Consider the following 22,517-nt stretch of genomic DNA (forward strand, 5'->3'; position numbering starts at 1 on the left):
TAAATTCTGGATCTCTGAGTTGGGGGCCAGACAGTAGGAGAGACAGGAAATCTCTCCCTAGATTTTCTCCAGTGACCTCTGTCTTCCGAGAAGAAGCTTGAGTTTTCCACGAGGTAAAGCTGCGTGTGTGTGACAGAAAGAAACCTCTCACTGATTCCCGTTGGATTGGAATTAGGAGTTTCCATCTTTTTTCACTGTCTTCATATATATTGTAGTGGACACTTGAGAGATGCTCTATCAGAGGCTGTCAGCAAGGTGCCATTTTAAATTGGAAAATTACGCATTTATAATTTAACATAGAACAATGGGCCTTCAGTTCAGAGGCTCCCCCTAAAGTCACAGGTTCTCTGTGCCTAAAAGGAAGTCAGTCCTTCCTTTGCTCACTCCCCAGTCCCTGCTAATTATCACTCTACCTAAGCTGGGTCTACTCCGGGTCTATGCTTCCTAAGGAAGGTCTCCTGTGCGGAAAGCAACAGGATCCTGCTCAGCAATGAGCAGTTATGTGTTCTGACCGCTTCTTTGTTTGGGAGGCCTAAAGGTATCCTGGTATAAGCCTTATTACCCTTTGCAAGCACACCAGTTATCTCTGGCTACAAAGATCCTCACGAGGCACATTTCCTGGTTGTGCTACTACTACCTTCTTGTGAGAAAAAGGGTGGAACCCTGCACTGATTCCGTAGCAGGGACCAAGTCACAGAGTCTTACCTCCATGTCCTAAATTACTAGTGATCAGAGATCCTAACCTGTCCAGAGACATTCTATCTGAGGTCAGACGGATCCAGGTAAAATCCTAAGGAAAAAAATAAGGACTTTTTAACACCTTCATGTTCCTCTTTCTTCATGCTTTGACTTGCCTGATGGGGGTCAGGTTCTTTTAGGCCGCAAAGGTTTCCTTGGCTGATCTATCTCATCATGACAGGGACCACAAATATCATCAACAGATACTAGTCTTTTTGTCCTAATTCCATGATTCTTCTAGCCTCGTGGTCCTCTCAGCGTTCTAATGCCCCTCACCCCTTAGGGATGTGGGAATTCCCAACTACTTGCCCACTCCATCCCATGCCAGAATGTATGGGTCTGGTGGGCTTAACCAGTTTGACCTTCCTTCTGTCATTGCTGGTGCAGGACCCTGTTGCTCTGATACCATGCTGGATGCGAAACATCTCTAAAAGGCTTGCAGGGCTCCTGAGCTACAGCCTAAGAGGCACAGGATACACTTCAACTGGATTTCCAAAATTCAATCTGGAGATTTCTATTGCCTGCCCGTGGAGTTTGACAACCAGCATGAGGCAGGGAGCATGGCAGTGCCCCTTCACTCCTTCAGCCAGACCAGGCAGGGTTCTGTCTGCTGCATCCTCCCCTGCTTTCGGGCTGATTTTAGAAACTCAGTGGTCTCATTCTCCAGACCATGCCACTTGTTCTTCCCATCCAAGGCTTTTTAGAATTCCAAACAAACAAAGCCACACAACAACAAGTGTCTGAAGCACACAGCTCTGGCAAAGCAAGAGCACTTTACTTTTAGACTTCTGCGTCTGCTGTAAATCCATTCAGAAATGTAACCAGCTCCCCTGAAGCTGTGGGGCGCTCAGCCATGAGATAAACAGAACCCATTAGCAAGGGTTACAGGAATGAAAACTGTGTCTGTTAAAATGTCAAAAATATAATCTCACTTAAAGAATTTTAGTCACCAATTTTAGGGTATATAGACATTTTTAAAACATCTCCTTCAAATCTTCCCTTGCAATACAGGAGAGCGTAAATGGTAGTCCACCTGAATCTCAGGACAAAAGTAGCTATTTTTAGCTTCTGAGGCTTGTGAAACACACACAAGGAGCTCAGGATGAAGAACAGAGAAATGGTTGGAGTTCCTTTCAAAAGCCCCGTAGGATCTGAGGTCTGTGCGTCACTCCTGCAGGTTCCGGTGCCTTTTGTTCGCATGGCCTGGGCCAGGCACGTGGATTCCCCAGGCTGCCACAGTGGCCTTCTGAAGTGCGAACAAATGCACCAGGAGGAAATGTGTGGAAGGAAGATGCTTGTTAAGCCATCAGGAGAAGCAGACATAATCCAGAAGAGGCAGACAGAAGAGAGGAGAGCAACTTTCAGCCAAGGTGTCACATGACAGTGAAGAGGAAAGCTGCCCGTCACAGAGTGACTCTGACCACAGAGCTGGCACTTCAGACGCTGCTGCGAGGAGCCTAGAAATCTGTGGTCTCAGAAAGAACAAGCCTGCCCTAATTGGAAGCATTTCTGACAAATAAAATGCCAGAGGAAAATGCTGTCGCTTTCCCCTTTTCAATCATAAATTACTCTAGTTTCCTGGAAAAGTGTGAAGACAGACTTATTACCCCTTGAAAACACCAGAGACCTGGTCTTTGATTGAAGAGGTAAAAAAAATCCCTATCCATTCAGACTTCTAGCACCTGGGCTTGAAAATCGCCACGAATGATCAATGAATGCCTCCTCTCAGAGGTCAGACCCTATGATGGTGAGCTGGCTGAAGCCATTAAAAGAGCCAGTTCTCGTGTGATAAAGCACATCCTGGCAAAGCCACAAAAAAGAAAATTATAGCAATCAATACAGATCAGAATGAAAACCAGATGAAGGTTTCAGCCAAACTTGTCTTCACTTCTGCTATAATGGATTAACTTTTGGGCGCTGACATCAGCACAATTTTCAGATTCAGGACATTGAATATTGTCAAAATTGGGAAGAATTTAATTGAAACTCTACCCGACCCGTGACATTTATGAGGGTTAATTCTGCCTTTCACACTTGCCAACTTCCTCCATAATTGAGCTGCATTTGAAGTCTTCTTTATCCTTTTAAGTGACTTGTACATACCTTGGCTCTGCGCATCCCCTCCTGATATATTTCACAGAACAGTCCACAGATAATCTATAGATGTACTGTATAGGCTTTGGAAGAATTCACGGTGAAGCTTCCTATAAGGAATTCTGCGTATCCATGTTCAAGCTTAATGGGCCTAATCCTGTGGAATTTACCAGAGAACAGATTAAATCTAAGAAATGTAGCCTATCCACAGGATTTTCAGCCAAACAGCAAAGCCAATGTGGTAGGAAGAATAATGCCTCCCTATCCCAAAGTGTCCCTATCCCAAAGTGTCCCTATCCTAATTACTGGAAACTATGGATATGTTACCTCATGTGACAAAAGGGAATTTACAGGCATGCTTAAATTAAGGACTTTGAGAGGAGGGGATTGTCCTGGATTATCCAGGTGGACCCAATGTAATCAAAGGGTCCTTATAAGAAGGAGGCAGGAGAGTCAGAGAAGGAAATGTGACAATGGAAACATAGGTTGTAATGACATGATTGCTGGAAGGGGGTCACAAAGAAAGGAATGAGGCAGCTTCTAGAAGCTGGAAACGGCAAGGAATTCATTCTACCCTGGGGCTTCCAGAAGGAACACAGCCCTGCCAACACTTTGATGTTAGCCCAGTAAAACCTGTTTTGGGCTTCTGACCTTCAGAACTATAAGAGGATAAGTTTGTGTTGTTTTCAGCTACTCAGTGTGCGGTAATTTGTTACGGAAGTAATAGGAAGCTAATATAGTCAACAATGTTCATCTTTAACACTCTGCCTTTCTTCTCATTTTCTCTTTCCAACATCAAATGAAACATCCAATTCAATCAAGGTTTCTGGAATAACCTTGTTTCTCTCTTTTAGGGGCAACTCCTTAACAACCTCATTCACTCTCATCGGCCATGCTGTTGTAGATAACTCCTCTGAGGAGGGTTTGCATTTCCAAACAAGACCAGGGAGTATATATTTTCTGTAGAAAGAAAGAGAACTGATGATAAGTAACTACTTAAAGCCGGGCCACATAGCAGGCATTTTGCACCTGTCTTATTTCATCTTTCCAACTCTTTTCTGAGGTTTCGCTCCCCCCAACCATTTTGTAACTGAAGGTTCTGAGGTTCAGAGAAGGTAAATAAGTTATACTGTGAATGAGTCACCAAAAGTGGGACTGGAACCCAGGTCTACATGACTCCAAAATCCAAGTTCTTTCCATTAGAACATGCTGCTTCTAGTTTACTTATACAAAACAATAAAATGCTAATAGCAGAATGCCTCAATTTGGAAGAAATAGTGGTCTGGGAAGCAGGCGCCACTCCCTGGAAAGATCAAGGTGAGGGGACGATTTGACTCTGAGGAGGACCTTTTTGATAGATTGTCGTGGACGCTCACCACTGTGTTCCCTCTCAGAGACAAAACCAATCAAAGGTGCATGTTGCCATTCCTAATTATTTTAAATCTCCTTATAGGGGTGTTCGCATTTGGACTTTTTGCTACTGACATTTTTGTAAACGCCGGACAAGTGGTCACCGGACACCTAACGCCGTACTTCCTGACAGTGTGCAAGCCAAACTACACCAGCACAGACTGCCGAGCGCACCACCAGTTCATAAACAACGGGAACATCTGTACTGGGGACCTGGATGTGATAGAAAAGGCTCGGAGATCCTTTCCCTCCAAACACGCTGCTCTGAGCATTTATTCCGCCTTATACGCCACGGTGAGTCTGTGAGCCTTGCCTCTCGCCCAAGTCGAGTTTGGGCTGAGATTTGTGTCTCTCTGTCCCCCTCGCCTCACTTCTTTCATCACTGTCGTTTATAGTGATTTTTAAAGCCTCCTTATAACATGTTTCTCCTGTATTATATCATGCTGTTGTCCGCGCCCCCAACATCCCAATGTCATATCCTGCCTGCCACAGGATATTCGTTCTGGAAAGAAAGCTGATAATCACTTAGTCAAATCCTCCCATTTTACAGATACAGAAACTGAGGTCCTAGACAATAGCTGAGAACACACAGTCAGAGCTGGGACCCAGGCTCCGGCACCATGTCTGGGATTCTCTCACTGTCCCAGCACTCTTTGCCAACTTTCTGATTGGTTCCAGAACAGCCTACCTTTCTCACATCTCCCTGTAATTCTGCAGGTGTGTGTGTGTATGTGAATGGCTGCCCGGCAGTGCAGCAGGCCCGGGATGAAGATAGCTCTCCTCAGCTCTTCACACTCCTCTCCGTCACTCTGCCGGGAGACATGGATGATCCCACCAGACCCCCAACACCCAAAAGTTCACGTCTCTCTGCTCCCCAAATCACACAGGATTTGGCTGCCCCCACCTCTCATAATCTTCTCTTTAAATTTTTTGCTCTCATCAGAGAAAACCTAAACTGTGTCACAGTCTTAAAATGCAAGAAGAAACAATGGTCTCCCTCTTGTTTTTCCACTCTTAGATTGTATGCATTTTGGAAACGATTTCACCTTTCTCTGGTCTATGCTTCCTCAGAACTGAGTGTGAGAAGTATGGGATCAGCGCAAAGGCTGGCTATGAGGTGTATTTACCTGGGGAAGAGCAGCTGTTGGTTGAAAACACACTTTTCCTTACTTCAACTTATTTTATGTTCAGGATATGAGTAGTCTAGAGATTCTCAATGAAAGCTGAGGGAAGGAGAAGGCAGAGGAAAGACTCCTTTCAAACTATCCGCTCTTCCCAGAGATTCTGAGCACGCCCCTGCCCCACCCCCAGGGAAACTTGTTCCCATCCCCTCCCGTGGGAGTGACTACTCTCTACTGAGAGTTGGGCTCTGATGGAAGAGTGTCTGGGCCATTCCCCTGAATACTTACCTTCAGGGTGGAAGAAAGGTGACCGACTACTATTTAGTAGAGTTTAAAATAAATTGCTGAATATTCTCTTTAAAACAATGGTTCCTGTGTGTCCCATTTACAGAATCACATCTGTATGATAAACTTGTCAACCATCAGTTAGCCAAAATAAGTCTTCCTAGCTATTCCTTTTAAATCTACTCTTTAATGAATACGTGATAAAAGTTATTTCAGCTGCCCCCACATTAAGGAAACATGAATGTAAATAATATAGATGCTTCAACTTACAAAACAGATCAGTAGTAGCTCGATGAGGCTTCTTTGCTTCACCAAAAAAAAAAAAAAAAAAATTATGCCAAGATAGCTTTTAAACAAAGAAAGTCCTCTAAGACATTCAGCGTATTTTCCATTTTTCAAAGTATCGATTTGTCCTAAATTTCTAGAATCTAAGCTATATGAAGCAGTGTACTCTTGCCCCTTTCTCTGAATTTTTATCAAACTCAAGTCATTGCTGTGTGAAATTAATTTTACAACACCGTTATAAAAATAGATCTGTTACTCATAAAAACTAGTGTCTCATCAAATGAGATACAGGTTTCTTTTAGGAAGAAAGAAGTATGTTTGGTCAGCTCTGTCAGAAGAAATGCTGCTATAGCACGTGTTTTCAAGAAGTCAGATATAATCCAATTCAGATCACGCCCCACAGACACACTATAATCAGATAAACCCCAATACAAGATTCCAATTGTGTGGACATTCTCTGAGCCCCTATTATGTGTGAAGTGCTTTCAGAAATTACTCAACAAATATCTCCTGAGTATTAGTTGATACTGTGGAGAATACTAACTAACCATAGGCCCAGGCTTTTAATAGCTTTTAATCTTACAGGAAAGATTTATAAAGGATATAATTTAAAAACAATATAGAAGCGTAAAAAAATAAACTTACATATATCTAGTATAAATGTTAAGTAACATTTCCTACACAGCCTCGGAATGGTCTAATGATATGCTGTCGTTTATTAACAGATCTAACCCCAGTTTTGTAGGGTGTCTGTTACATACAGTGAAGAGAATCCCATCTTTTTGTATTCACACCAGTGTTGAAGCATCACTCTAGGAAGTTAAGTTTCCATTGTAACATTGTAAAATGCCCCTATTTGAACTTGGATGCGTTCAGGCCGTCCAGCCACACTGTAGACTGTAATTTAAGCATCAGCATACTGTTTCTCAGGGTCGCAAATTCATTTATCACATTTGTTAAGAAATGATGGATCAATAATGCCCTCTAGTGGTCTCCTGTAATCATCTTCAAAGGTGATCTAACAAATTACTTTCTTGAAAGAAGCACATTTTCCTAACTCCAGGCCACCAGGATTCATTTGATAACTGAGCATATGAAACTTCAGTCTTACCCAGCCCCTCACAATGACATAAGAACAGTCTGCATCTCAAGGGTCACAAATTACATCATCCTTTACTTGGTTCAGGTCTTCCCAACCTTTTGGATATCTTAGCAAATACAGAAAAGTTTAATATTTTAAAACACACTAGACTAAATGAATGGATAGAGCTGATCACAGTTGTCCCCAGGAATGTGGGAACCAACTTCCCAGCACAACTGAAACCCATTTGTGTGACACACTGGTTTTGAAGTTCTAATTCAGTCAATCAACTGCTCAGTCAATGCTTTTGTATTCATTGACTGAAAGTGTGAAGAAGCTTCTAGAACTGTGGGGGACGCAAAAAGTAAAATGTGCAGCCGCTCACCTACCTGGCCTTCTCTATAAAATTCATTCTCGTAGAAGGTTTATTTGGTATCTGAGAATCTTACATGGGTTTCCTAATACCCCAAATGCTTCTGTAATTTGTTGCATAAAAGCTGCATGTTCTGAATCTTTTTCTCACTGTAATTTCTGTTCACATGCCCATTAGAATACAACACCCTGATTCATGTATATGTATTCATTGTTTTGCTGCACTAGTTTCCTGCCCACATTCGTTAGCAAGTAGCTGAGTGGAGTTGTTCAAGTATTTGGCATGGCTGCTTTGGCACAGCCCCTGTTTGCATGTGCTGGCGTGTGTGCTTACACGTGTGCATATGCACCGTGTGAAGAGGCTGCCCAGTCACTCACTTGTCTCTGTCCTCCTGCAGATGTACATCACAAGCACAATCAAGACGAAGAGCAGTCGACTGGCCAAGCCGGTGCTGTGCCTCGGGACCCTCTGCACAGCCTTCCTGACAGGCCTCAACCGGGTGTCTGAGTATCGGAACCACTGCTCCGACGTGATCGCGGGCTTCATCCTGGGCACTGCTGTCGCCCTTTTTCTGGTGGGTCAGCTTCCCTCTCATGCCCTCTGAAGACTTCACAGTCTAAGTCCGTGTGCCTCTGACCCCAGCCTTGTGAGGTGCAATTATTCTCCGAGTATTATGCGTTCTCTTGCTGCAGGAATGATTTCTAAAGCTCTTCTTCTTTCAGAAATATGATTGCACATTCCCTCTGGGGGTCAGGGGGCGGAGTGCCTATGATGTATGTCTCGCTCCACTTCTTTCAACACTGGACTTCGGACTGGGGCTGGGCAGACTAGTAATTTGGCATACCTTCAAACCAATGTTCTTTAAATATTTGTTCAGGATGTATTAGGAGCAGAAGCTAAGTGTTGCTTGAGGGAACAGCAGAGAACTAAGAGCCCTGGTGGAAGCAGACTGCCCCTTCTCCAGCATCCCAAGCAATTCGGCTCTGGCCCAGACTTGCATGTCCCACCCAGAAATATGAAAACCCTCAGCTAAGTGCACCCAGACCTTATAGAAGGCCTCTCTTTTTATCTGAACAGGGCTCTTGGGCATCTTATTTCCACAAGTTGTTTCTCAACCATGTATAATGTTCTTCCTGGAGAAGAGTTTTGGTTAACATAGTTTTCTCCATATCTTTACACTTCTGATGATGCTTTCGTTCCTCAAATAGGTGGGGGCCTGGCCACCTTCTCAACTAGGAGATCCCTTAATCTGAGTTGAACGGAAAGAGAAAAAGTTAATTTTTATTGTTTTTTGTATTGTTTTTATTTTTTCACAGTTTTATTGAGGTATGAGAGGCATACAATAAATGGCACATAAGGTGTACAGTTTGATCAATTTTGACATGCAGATGCATCCTTCTCTCTCACCTTTCCCTTCCCTTCATTCCAAAGCCACCCACTGACCTTCTTTCCATCACTCTATATTAGTTTGTCTTTTCTAGGATTTCATATAAATGAAATCATTTTTTTTCTGGCATCTTCCACTCAGCATAATTATTTTGAGATTCACTCATTTTGTAGGATGTTTCAATAATTCATTCCTTTTGCTTGCTGTGTAGTGTTTCATCAAATGGGCATACCATCAAGGTGCAGGTTTTTAATTATCTTCAAGGATTTAAAATACAGCCAGAAAGAATTCCAGTAAATCACCAGGCCTGGAGATTCATGTATTGCACATGAAATTAATCCCCTAATAATATTCAGCAAGCTTCCCCTGGGAGACAGAAGCCGTCACAATCTAGGCATCCCTCCTCCCATTCTGCCCTTTCTGGTCCAGAGCACCCATTACAACTGGCATCACACACAGATGGATTTCACAGTCCTATGACCAACTTCTTTTTGTCCTATCCCTCCTTCTTGCCCTCCCCAACACAAAATCCACATATGCCTCTCCCTACCTCTAACTCAGAGTTTCCCAACTTTTTTACTTGCTAAGATGTACACAGAGAATGCTCACATTTACTCAGAACACTAATTGGCAAGCTTCACTCTAATTCAAAATTATTTTTCATGGATCCAGGCTTTGTTTCTAGAGGGAAAGATGAAGGACTTAAATGCAAATTCTCTGGGTGAAGCTGCAGGAAAGTGGTGCTAAGGTGATCTTGAGATTTATTATCTCGTAAGGGATATTTTCCTAAAATTGCTGTTTAAAAGGAGGAAAGAATACAGGTGACTTCAGGAGAAGAGAGGGTTTTCAAAGAGAGATCAATGGTACATAAATGATGGTTGGGGCTCAAAGAAGAGCCAAACAATTTTGCTGTCCATCCATCCTGGAGCCAGCCACCTCCAGCCCGAGAGAAAGAGCAGTGCTGACTGTCCCGAGCAGTCTCATGGGATGAAATCTGTGCAGTCCTCTCTTTACTGAGGCCCATATCCAAATTCTACTTTAACGTTAAACTTGTTTTCTCTCAGTAACTTGCAGCCCTGTTTCCTACCACTCAGTTGCTGTTTGGTCTGTTATTGCCTTCCCAGGGGATGGCAAATGTCAAAATTTGTTTTCCATAAATGATCTTTATGTAAGACCCAGTCCTGCTATTGAATCACTCTGGCAGGAGACAGTCCACACTGTCTCCCAGTGTGTCTGCATGTACACATGAACACACCTCACATTCTCACACACTAAACTGGGGAATGGGAGGGGAAGGATGTCTTGGAAGAGACTGGAAGCATTCCAAAGCAGAGACTTGGAGAGGAGACAGAGAACAGAGCAATGTCTGAGAATGGGTGTATACTTGCGGCACATGTTCATTATCGCTTTATTTCTGTTTCCTATGAAGATGAAAGTGAGAGGAAGTTTGTAGTTGAGCAATTACTACGTGCCCTGCACTTTATCCACATCAAATCATGTGCTTCTAGGACAACCCTAACAATATTCCTGTCCTCATTTTATGGATGAGGAAAGTGAATCTCGATGATAAGTAACTTGCCCAATGGCCACCCAACCAATAAGCCATGAATCTGAACAGGGTCTCTCCAACTCCAGAACTCCTGTGCCCTCTACCCCCATTCCCTGAATGGAGGAAGTATAAGAGAGCTGGAGAGGGGCTGGCCTGGTGGCTCAGCGGTTAAGTGAGCACATTCCACTTCGGTGGCCCGGGGTTTCCCAGTTACGATCTCAGGTGCAGACATGGCACCGCTTGGCAAGCCATGCTGTGGCAGGCGTCCCACGTACAAAGTGGAGGAAGATGGGCATGGATGTTAGCTTGGGGCCAGTCTTCCTCAGCAAAAAGAGGAGGATTGGCAGCAGATGTTAGCTCAGGGCTAATCTTCCTCAAAAAAAAAAAAAATCAAGAAGAAACATGTCTTTGAGCTGGCCCAGTGGCACAGTGGTTAAGTGCGCACGTTCTGCTTTGGCAGCCCCAGGTTCGCCGGTTTAATTCCTTGGTGTGGACATGACACCACTTGGCACGCCATGCTGTGGTAGGCGCCCCACATATAAAGTGGAGGAAGATGAGCACGGATGTTAGCTCAGGGCCAGTCTTCCTCAGCAAAAAGAAGAGGATTGGCAGCAGATGTTAGCTCAGGGCTGATCTTCCTAAAAAAAAATAAAAGAGAGAGAGAGAGAGCTGGAGAGTGAGGTGGAGGAAAGCCAGGTAGAGAATGTTTATGTAAATATTCTGCAGGGTTTGAAGAGTCACAGGAAAGATTCACAGGTCTGGATCTGGAAACAAAGATACAGAACGATGGAAGAGAGAGAATGGAAAGGGACAGATAAACTCTACGTGGGCAAAAGAAGCAGAGAAGATGGTAAAAACAGATTCAGTTATGAAAGGACCTCAGTAGGAAAGAAAGAAAAGTGAGTTATAATTTATAGGGAAAGCTTTTTTTTTTTTTTTTTTTTATTAATGTTATGATAGATTACAAGCTTGTGAGATTTCAGTTGTACATTTTTGTTAGTCATGTTGTGGGTACACCACTTCCCCCTCCGTACCCTCCCCCCACCCCCCCTTTTCCCTGGTAACCACCGATCAGATCTCCTTCTCAATATACTAATTTCCACCTATGAGTGGAGTCATATAGAGTTCGTCTTTCTCTGACTGACTTATTTCGCTTAACATAATGCCCTCGAGGTCCATCCACGTTGTTGTGAATGGGCCAATTTCGTCTTTTTTTATGGCTGAGTAGTATTCCATTGTGTATATATACCACATCTTCTTTATCCAATCATCAGTTTCTGGGCATGTAGGCTGGTTCCACGTCATGGCTATTGTAAATAATGCTGTGATGAACATAGGGGTGCAACGGACTCTTGAGATATCTGATATCAGGTTCTTAGGATAGATACCCAGTAATGGGATGGCTGGGTCATAGGGTATTTCTATTTTTAACTTTTTGAGAAATCTCCATACTGTTTTCCATAGTGGCTGTACCAGTTTGCATTCCCACCAACAGTGTATGAGGGTTCCTCTTTCTCCACAACCTCTCCAACATTTGTCGTTCTTGGTTTTGGATGTTTTTGCCAATCTAACGGGGGTAAGGTGATATCTTAGTGTAGTTTTGATTTGCATTTCCCTGATGATTAGCGATGATGAACATCTTTTCATGTGTCTATTGGCCATATTCATATCTTCTTTTGAGAAATGTCTGTTCATGTCCTCTGCCCATTTTTTGATCGGGTTGTTTGTTTTTTTATTGTTAAGCAGTGTGAGTTCTTTGTATATTATGGAGATTAACCCTTTGTCGGATAAGTGGCTTGTAAATATTTTTTCCCAATTAGTGAGCTGTTTTTTTGTTTCAATCCTGTTTTCCCTTGCCTTGAAGAAGCTCTTTAGTCTGATGAAGTCCCATTTGTTTATTCTTTCTATTGTTTCCCTCAACTGAGGAGTTACAGTGTCCGAAAAGATTCTTTTGAAACTGATGTCAAAGAGTGTACTGCCTATATTCTCTTCCAAAAGACTTATTGTCTCAGGCCTAATCTTTAGGTCTTTGATCCATTTTGAGTTTATTTTGGTGTGTGGTGAAAAAGAATGGTCAATTTTCAATCTTTTGCATGTGGCTGTCCAGTTTTCCCAGCACCATTTGTTGAAGAGACTTTCTTTTCTCCATTGTAGGCCCTCTGCTCCTTTGTCGAAGATTAGCTGTCCATAGATGTGTGGTTTTATCTCTGGGCTTTCAATTCTGTTCCATTGATCTGTGGACCTGTTTTTGTACCAGTACCATGCTGTTTTGATCACTGTAGCTTTGTAGTATGTTTTGAAATCGGGGATTGTGATTCCGCCGGCTTTGTTTTTCTTGCTCAGGATTGCTTTAGCAATTCGCGGTCTTTTGTTCCCCCATATGAATTTTAGGATTGTTTGTTCAATTTCTGTGAAGAATGTTCTTGGGATTCTGATTGGGATAGCATTGAATCTGTATATTGCTTTAGGTAGTATGGACATTTTAACTATGTTTATTCTTCCAATCCATGTGCAAGGAATGTTTTTCCATCTCTTTATGTCATCGCCTATTTCTTTCAAGAAAGTCTTGTAGTTTTCATTGTATAGATCCTTCACTTCCTTGGTTAAGTTTATCCCAAGGTATTTTATTCTTTTCGTTGCGATTGTGAATGGGATAGAGTTCTTGAGTTCTTTTTCTGTTAGTTCATTGTTAGTGTATAGAAATGCTACTGATTTATGCACGTTAATTTTATACCCTGCTACTTTGCTGTAGTTGTTGATTATTTCTAATAGTTTTTCTGTGGATTCTTTGGGGTTTTCTATGTATAAGCACTTAGAATGGGCTCAGCAGACACCCTGGGTGACGTTTCAGGTATTTCCATGGTCCCTAACCGCTGGCTCAAAGGAAAAAAGTCACTATGGTGGGGATGTTCTAGGGGAAAGGCCTGCCAGCCTCAGAGATGGCCAGGCATTGATGGCTGCAGTCTGACCTCAGTCTTTTTTCCCCTCATCCTGCAGGGAATGTGTGTGGTCCATAACTTTAAAGGAACACAAGGATCTCCTTCCAAACCCAAGCCCGAGGACCCCCGTGGAGTACCCCTCATGGCTTTCCCAAGGATAGAAAGCCCTCTGGAAACCTTAAGTGCACAGGTATAGTAAAGCGGTTTTAGCAAGTCAAACGCACAGGCTCAAGGCCTGTGATCTTGGGAGGTCAACGAATGCATTCCTCCACTGGAAGCACGAAACTGCTGAATCCACTCAGCGTCAAGAAAAGTCTGATGTGAGGTCCCTCAAGAACGTCACAGCTTCCCTCGAGTAGTCCTGCATTCATTCTAGGGCTTGGCAATCATGAATCCTCAGGAAGTTCTTAGTATTAACTTAAACCCCAGCTGCTTCAAGATACCTTGACATCTAGGGTAATACCACATTTATGAAATTTGGACCAATCATGTGGGAAGCCAATTGATTTAGTAACTAGGACAATACTTGGAAAGAAAAAGGTTTTGTTGCATCCAGTGAAAGATGTAAAGTGGAAGTACATTAAAGAGGTTATTAACTCAGTGTGTTTTGGGAGCTGTTTTGATGACAGCTATTAAAAATTCAATTCAATACCTCCTGATCACGTATTTACACGGGGACGTTGCTTCATGCCAGGGATACAGAAAATAATCAGCCACACTGTCCTTGCCCTCAGAGAACTCAGAGATGATCAGGAACAGTGGATATCAATGAGTAATTATAATAGGATGTGCTGAATCAGAAGGCCACCAAGCACGGTATGAATGCAAATGAAGAAAAAAAATCTATTCTGTCTGAGAAGACAGGAAAACCATGGAGAAGACTTGCCAGCTGAAGGGAGCCCGGAAGATGGTATTAAGCACTTTGCCTCGGACAGTTGCTAGGTGCTTTACAAATATATTCTTATTTGAACAAAAACCATATTGAATCGATAGTAAATTCCTATTTCACAGATAAAGATAGGTACGAAGGTAGCCATGTTAAATTGCCCGAGGCCACCCATAGCTAGCACGGATGAGAACTGGGATGAGTGTTTCTTTAAGACAGAGAAAGGGCTAACTAATAAAAAAACCAGGGTTTTTATTATCATGCCACTTTTTTCAGGTAGCTGAGTCCTGCTAAGTGTTTATTTTCTGTAACAGTCTGTTTATCTTGAAGTTTTGTTTGTATTTGGCATTTCCTTACTAAACCATTTTAATAGATGGTGCAAGGAGAAAGCAATCACCTCCCAGTGGAATTATCATGTACTTCATACCAGTATATTATAAAATATTTCTCATTATTTAAAGATTACTAACTGCCAGGCATCTCTCTGAGATAGACTATTTCTTTTCACGTTTAATGAAGTCTTTCTAATTTCATTAATGAACCAGAAAACAAAAAATAAAGCTGTTTTCATCTTGGGAGAAATATTTAGGGCTCTCCATTTAAGCCAGCACAAAGTATGTTTCTATTTGTTTGTTTTCCCTTAACCTGCATTAAGGTGAAAACTTTGACTTGGTTTAATTAGAAATAACCTCTTGAAGAATTGATTACTGGTTTATTTATATATAGCCTATTGATGCAGCTTGAATGACAAATTAGCTAAATAATGACACTTTGTAATGAAATTGTAAACTAGGCTCTCCCTAGTTTTTCTTCCCTAATTATGTTTCTGTACCACGTGAAGCCAGAGTGGTTCCCTCTAATTTTGTGGAGAAGCAACTGAGACAAGGGTGAATTTAAAAAGCGAACCGAAATATTTGCTGAGTTTCACAGACGTGTCAGTTTCTGTGTCCTTATAAATGCTGTCCATTTTGCCCTAAGAATATTCCTTTCCACCCCATCTTTCTGCCCAGCACTGCTCAAGCATTGCCCTCTGTGTGAAGCCTTCTCCAGACTTCTCTCTCTCTTCTCCCTCAGGGTGATTAATGGTTGACTAGGCCAAGAGATGTCCAGACCATGTTTTGGGTGATTCCACTTGAAAAATGAAATGCCAAACAGAGTTTCAAAAACTGCTGTTCACAAAATAGATAAAGAATTCTTTAAAAATATATATCAATTCATTGTTCACTACAGGCAATAGTTAAACTTCTTTCAAATCCATTGATGTATCTTTGTTTCCATGTGTGTCATCTCATCTGGATACAATTTGAGGCCTTTCTTGAATACCAGGCTTGGGCCACTCGTGTGATTGCCCCTCAAAGTTAATGCCAATAGTGTCCTCTCATATCTGCCTCCCCCAAGGACTTGGAGATCTGTGAGGATCTAGACCTTATGAATCATGTCTTAGTCACTCTCTATATTGCCTGGCATCCACTAGATGTGAAATAAATGTTTAATGGGTGGATAGATGCAGCCCAGAACCCGAACCTGAACTGGACACTTTAGTCAAAACCAAGAACCTAAAATCAAAGCATCGATACTATCTAAACCTCCATGAAAAATAGAAATTTATGCGAAACGATGAACAGGACTTCTGTAGGCCAATGAAAATAAAGCTACAGGAAGCTGGATGGAAAGTGTTGCCTCTCAAGTGATGTCTTCCATCCCAGTTGTGGAAGATTCAAGAAACCAAACATCTGCTTTTAGTATCAAATGTTTCCACATGGATAGTTACAAAGATATACCTTTATTTGTTGGTCAATAAAAGAAAATGATCATTTATTGCAAGTCATCACATTCAATCCTCATAATAATCCTGCAATTGGCATTATTATCCTATTTTATAGATGAAGTAAGCAAGGCACAGAGAGTTTAAGTAACATGCCCAAGGTCACCCAGTGGAAATTAAAACACAGGCCCATCTAATTCTAAAGGCTCTGCTTGCTCTACTACGCCACATGGCCTGAGATTTCATTCAAGGGAAATTCCTTTTTGAAATCTGCAACTCTCAGCATTGAATATGGACTATGGAGGAGAGTGTGTTTGAACTGAACTGCACCGAACTGGTGAGTGTGAACTGAGCTACAGCTCTTCCAAGATAAACGTGCCCTGTGTCTTCCCCTGCAGGCAGGAGCTGCCTGTGTAACTCCAACAGCCAGGGTTTCTGTTAGAAGCTGCTCCTTTGTAATTTCTAGGATAGAAGCATCTTCCCAGGAAGAGGACCTTTTGGGATCTGGGAGAAGATATGACCCTCTCTTCAAAGCACACATTCACCCATGGGAGATCCATCCTACTGTTCAAAATACCTCGGAGAGAAGACTGTCTGGATACGGAAGGTCCCCAGTCCCCTCCTTGCCTTTCTCCTGAGATGTTCTTTCTCCTTCACCACGTGGAGCCCCCAGAGCTACTGTGCTCTTTCTTCCTCTCTGAAACTTCAGCTCAGATTTGAGTGTTTGCCTCCCATGATTCCCCTTAGTTTGGTTGATTGAGACAGAGTGCGTTTTCTAAAATCTTTCCCAAGTACTAAGAGAAACCAAAAAGTAAATAATTATAGAATCCAAACAAAACAAAAATGGTTAAGTTTCCATAGCATTATTTTGTGATCCTCTGGCATTATTGTGATCTCGTAGAGACCGCCTTCTAGATTCCACAGTCCTTGTGATCCTAAAGAGACGAGCTTCAAGCTCTCCACATTCTGCATCCCCACCTCACAGTCACCTGAGCAACCAAGCTGAGCGTTGAACATGGGTGTCCTTGTTGAACACAGTTTATGTTAACAAAGAGTTAAGTTAGAGATGAAACAATTAACTCACGCTGGGTGTGGTACAAAGTCTCCCTATGTCTTGGATGGGAGGAAAGAAGACGTTTTTTTTCTTTAACAGAAATAAAGAAGAATCCAGTCTCTGCTGAGACCTAGATGCCTGGAACCTGACTCCAGGAGATTCTGATTCAGCAATTCTGGGGTGAAAAAAATTATATTTAAGAAAATATTCCCAGAGGAATTCTAATGGCTCCCTTGATTCAAAACTAGTGCTATTATAGGTTTCATATTATAAATAGGAAAAAAGACTTGGAAAGTTAAAGAAATCTGCCCCAAATCACCCACTTAGCTATCTTAGCGTGTTGAGTTACTTTGTTTTTACCACCAACTCTCAAATGGGATCTTATAAACATATAAATGACTGAAGTATTGATGAAAAAAATCTTCAGAAAGCATATTGTAAGAATAAAAACATAAAAAGGAAAGTTATTTTTCACATTATGGCAAGAAATGCATCAAACCTTGATTTTCACAAATACGGCGGGTGAAAGTACCTTAACAAATACCAAATACTCAGTTTCTAAAATGTGTAGTTGAGAGTAGCTCTCAAGAAAATAACATAAATCTCTAGTGTGCTAAAAAACAAACTGGAGTCAGGAAACCCACAATAATCAGTTAGATCTAAAGCCACAGTTTCTTAAGGTGATTTGCCAATTCCATGGACTGGGGGTTTTAAGATGAAACAAAAGAGAGAAATCCTTGGGCCTGTAAAAGGTGGGGGTTATATATACAAGTTACATAGACAAAAGAGGTAGGGGTTATGTAAACAAGCCATATAAACAACATTTGATAGAATCACAAAGAAAAATGGACAAAGCTGCAATCATAGTAAGAGATTTTAAGACATTTCTCTTTGTAATTAATAAGGAAAGTATAGTAAAGATATCGATGATTAATAAGGTTGATCTAATGTGCATTGTATGTAATCCTCCTCAAAGTATATGAAAATAGACGTGCCACAGGACTGTAAAAGCAAGTCTCCAGAAATTTTAAGGGATCTATATCACACAGACCACATTCTCTAAAAAACAATTTAAAGATACCTAAAAACAAAAAACCCTACTCCTTTTAATATTTGGAAATGTTATACTCCCTTCTATGTAACTCATGACTCAAAGAATAAATCATATGGAAAATTTTCAGAAATTAAAGCTTCAACATTAAAAAAGATGTATGATGTAGCTACAGTTACTTTGAGATCCTTCGATGTTTATATTAGAAAATAGTTGAGGGACTGACCAGTGGCGCAGCGGTTAAGTGCACATGTTCCACTTCAGCTGCACAGGGTTCACCGGTTTGGATCCAGGGTGCGGACATGGCACCACTTGGTATGCCATGCTGTGGTAGGCGTCCCACATAAAAAGTAGAGGAAGATGGGCATGGATGTTAGCTCAGGGCCAGTCTTCCTCAGTGTAAAGAGGAGGATTGGCAGCAGTTAGCTCATGGCTAATCTTCCTCAAAAAAGAAAAAATAGTTGAGTAAGTATAATGTAAGACAGAGTTATATAGTGAACAAGTTTAGATGAAGAAAGGATCTGATTTTGGTTGAAAAATCTGGGAAGATTTAATAGAAGAGGTAGCAATTGGAGAGGCCTTGGAAGAGCATACCAGGGAGAGGGAACAGCCTGTGCAAACTCGAGGAGAGAAGAATACAGGGGATATTCAGGGAAGAATGAGGGTGTGCATGAGTTAATCAACCCAAACCTAAGATTTTATCTGCTTGTGTTTGCAGAATCACTCTGCCTCCATGACCGAAGTTACCTGAGACGGCTGACGTGTCACGAGATGTTTTTTTTTTAATCACCTTCCAATTCAATACTTCAAGACACAGTTACGCGATGTCAAACTGTGAAGACAAGTATTATGTTTATCTAGTTAGAGGCTAATGTTTTGTACATTTTTGTATGAGGAAGTGATGTAGCTTGCTCTGATTTTTTTTTTTTTTTTTGGTCAGCTTTAATATATTTATGCCAGAATTTTAAACCAACAAAATTTTCTTCTTGTTCAAGTGTGCATTGAAGAACCACATTTATTCAATGGTTGAAGTTGTTTTGTGATATTTGTACACAAACCTTCTTTTCTTGGTTTTATAGACACGGAAATAAAATTAATATAACAACTCATTTGAACCTTTTATTACCACAGTTTCTGCCTCCTCCAGAAGTTTTGAATTTTAATGGAAGTTAACTTTTGAGTTGCAGGGAGGAGAATGTTGGTTAATGGTAAATCTCAAAATCAATTGTGCAGAAAGAAATAGTTACTTTCAAAAAGAACTGTGTGTTTTGATCTCTTAACATGTTATTGCATTCTAAGTTAAAGTAATTTATTAATGAAGTCACCTAGTGACACAAACAATTGGCAGAGAATCCTGGATTTGAGGGGTGTTGGGATTATATGATTCTTTCTGAGATCATGGCCTCGCCCATCTAAGAAACTTCAGATCTTTCTGGAATTATGTCCTTGGACAAGCAGCTGACACTGCGGCCTTCTTTCCAAAAAGTAGCCAGCACCAGCCTCCCATGTCAACTCAACAGTTTTGTATATCATATTGTATGGACTTTATATGAAAATGAATATTTTACAGTTTGCACAGTATTATTTTACAGAAAGGCTATCAGAGCATCTACACCCTAGAGCCCCAGAGCAACAGCTTGACTTTGTGGCTTTTAATTGTTCTAGAATTTTAACTGCATCTCATTTTTCTAGCATGGTAATAACTAATGTGTAACTCCTCAGAGAGAAGGAGCGCCCTTGTCTGTACCGATCAGAATGTTTTCCTGACACTTCCATGTTGGCTCTTCTTAGCTTTTTTTGTACATATTTTTTTTCTAAAGAGAAGAAAAAAAGTTATCACAAAATGTATTCTGGCTCATGTCCTTTGTTTACGTTTCATCCACGGGACAAAGGTATTTGGAGAGTCACAATGAAGTGACCTCAATAAATGTTTATACTTTTCAGTTGCATGCCTGCTGAGATAAATCCTGGAGGCATGACCAATCATCATTTCTTGAGAGAGAGAGTGTGTGGGTGGGTGTGTTTAAGCAAAATAAAAGAATTCTTGAAATTATTTTAATGAAGGGAATGAGAGCTCAATTTTATTTCAGTGTTCATGATAAGACATTCTGAAAAATGCTGGAAGGCTATATTGATTTTACATTACCCATTTCCCATCACAACGAGAGTCCATTTAAATGTCTGACTACCAGATGTATTTCCAAGAACACAAGTCAAGTTGATGAAGTGTTATCCTTCCACACTTCTTTCCCCTTTTGAGCTGGAAGGGCCTATCAGAAGTGACCCAAAAGCTCTGGCCACAGACTCCAATTTCCTGGCCTTGGGTTTGGGGGCTATTGGTACATGACTGAGTCCTGCTCCACGGGACACCATACTGGGGCACTCGGAGCTAAGGGGGATCTCTGGGCTCACATCCCTGGGATCACTGAGCCAGTCTGATCTTTCCATTCTGCCATGGCAACCGTTGCCCCTTTTAGCCCCACGTCTCTTCACAGGCCTCACATTGACCTTTCCAGCCTGCCGTTTGAGATTCATTTCTTAGGGCTCAGGACCCTCCCACATGGGTCTCCTACCAAGGACAAAGCCCTTTGTCTAAATAGGACGAGCGGTCATGATAGCCTCGGAGAGGATGAATTCTGCAATGAGCTTTTCTTCTTTTTAAGGAAAGCCCAGAGAAGCCTAAGAAATCCGACTCACTGTGAGAGGAAATGGGAGGAACAAAAGAACAGCTCATAAAGTGTACTGACATAAGGAACCTCAGGAGACTGAGAGCCCCGGAGGATGCCGATGACATCTTTCATGGCTTTGATTCTGCGCCCAGGACAGGGCCTGACACAGAGCAAACAATTAGTTAAAGTTTGTCAGATCAATGGATTCCAGGCTTTCTCCTAATTTGGCTGAAGGAGACTGCGATTCATTTGGAAATAAAGAGAATTTGAACGGGGCCTGAAGGTAGCTGTTTAGAGATGGAGACGGTAAGGGTGAGAGAGCTGCACACATCAGTTATGAACATGTGAGGCCTCTCGGGAGGTTCCAAACCTCTCCCCCTAGGGCTGTGATAGACAGAAGGGCTGTACACTGCGTATCCGAATCAGAGAACACAAACAGGCGTAATCCCATCCTCAGAAGGAGAGGGAGGGGCTATCATTGGGATGATTTAAAGAGCAGAATAGCAGGAGTAGCATTTCCATTTCAAAAAATTGGCCTGATTTCCCTATTGTCCGCAGCTCCCAGAACCTCTCAAGAGTGTTAAATATCTTGGAGGCAGATACATCGGCTACCAGATTGCCCTAGTTTGTTTTAAGAAGTAGGAACTGTTAACACTATTATACTGTTCCTGCCCTGCTAATTCAAGATGAGCACTAGACCTAGTCTATCATTTGCCAGCATCCCCTGACTACCATGGGAACTTTGTAGTGAACACCCAACCTCTTGCTTGCATCTTAGTTCTTGATCCAGATGTCCAAGATGAATTGATACATTCATTCCCTCAATGAGTACTTAATGAGCTCTAAAATCATGCTAAGAACTGGCAATATGCAACAAAATAAATTGACCTACTTCTTACCCACATGAAACTTAGAGTCAAGTGGAAGAAAAGGAAAACAACTACAAAAAAATTAATATATAATTAGTGCTTTAGAGGGAGACCTGATTTAGAGCAAGATAAAGTATTATCAAGAAAGGCTTCTTTAAAGAAGTGACATATACATTAGAATGATTAGGAGGTGACTAGACAGAAAGCAGAGAAAAGTATATGAGGCCAAGGGAACAGCTTGTGCAAAGGTCCTGGGGCAGGAAAGAGCTTTACACATGTGAAGGCCAGAATGGCTGGATCCCAGTGAGAGACACTTGATGATTCTGTAGAGCATGTTGGAGACTTTGGAGGCCTTGTTACGGATGTCGGAATTTATCCTAAAGTGACAGGAAGCCCTTGATAAGCAGGAGCATGGCATAATCAGATTTGTGTTTTTAATAGATCCTCCTATGCTACTTCTGTGTGTAACATAGTTTAAAAGGAATCAAGAGTAGAAGTGAGATTATCAGTTAAGAGGCTACTCTGTTGGGCAAAACATGATTATGATTTGCACGAGGGTAGTGGCAGTAATGAGAGAGAGTGGATTGGAAGGATATACACAATAGCTAGGAGTAGACTCAACAGGGTTTGAAGCTCGATGGGATGATAGTTTTCAGTAACACTTTCTTCCTAAGGGAACTTTTCCAAATCTAACTTCTCTGCTCACAGGAGCCTGGTGATGGATGAAAAGCTGGAAAAAAAAGAAATTGAGTTTGACTCTACTTTCCAGCCCTCTGATCCCTGTGGAGCTCAGGTAACTCCACTTGCCCTCTGACATTAGAAAGACTCTGGTGCCTTTGTCCTCAGCCTGGCTTGTTCATTTTGGTATCCTGTGTGTCAGCATCTGTAAAAGATCACACTCTGTGGCCTTCTCATGAAACCGAGTAAATCTGTGTGAAGGGTGGAGAGTAGGGTGAGGCTG

The 22,517-nt window shown here is 41.7% G+C and overlaps 1 protein-coding gene across 5 annotated transcripts in view; it reads left to right on the top strand.

The window, feature by feature from the left end:
* The window catches only part of PLPPR1 (phospholipid phosphatase related 1), a 263,835-nt gene extending 243,969 nt beyond the window's left edge, over positions 1-19,866 (top strand). For all 5 annotated transcript variants that reach the window (XM_070250788.1, XM_014735931.3, XM_070250789.1 and 2 more), the window contains 4 exons: positions 4,286-4,536; positions 7,785-7,961; positions 13,321-13,452; positions 18,737-19,866. In XM_070250788.1, the coding sequence (XP_070106889.1) occupies positions 4,286-4,536; positions 7,785-7,961; positions 13,321-13,452; positions 18,737-18,769 (593 nt within the window). In that variant the 3' untranslated portion in view covers positions 18,770-19,866. The remainder of the gene's footprint in view (positions 1-4,285; positions 4,537-7,784; positions 7,962-13,320; positions 13,453-18,736) is intronic.
* Positions 19,867-22,517: the final 2,651 nt, after the last annotated feature.

The sequence above is a fragment of the Equus caballus genome, chromosome 25 (genome assembly GCF_041296265.1).
Source record: "Equus caballus isolate H_3958 breed thoroughbred chromosome 25, TB-T2T, whole genome shotgun sequence".
Lineage (NCBI taxonomy): Eukaryota > Metazoa > Chordata > Mammalia > Perissodactyla > Equidae > Equus > Equus caballus.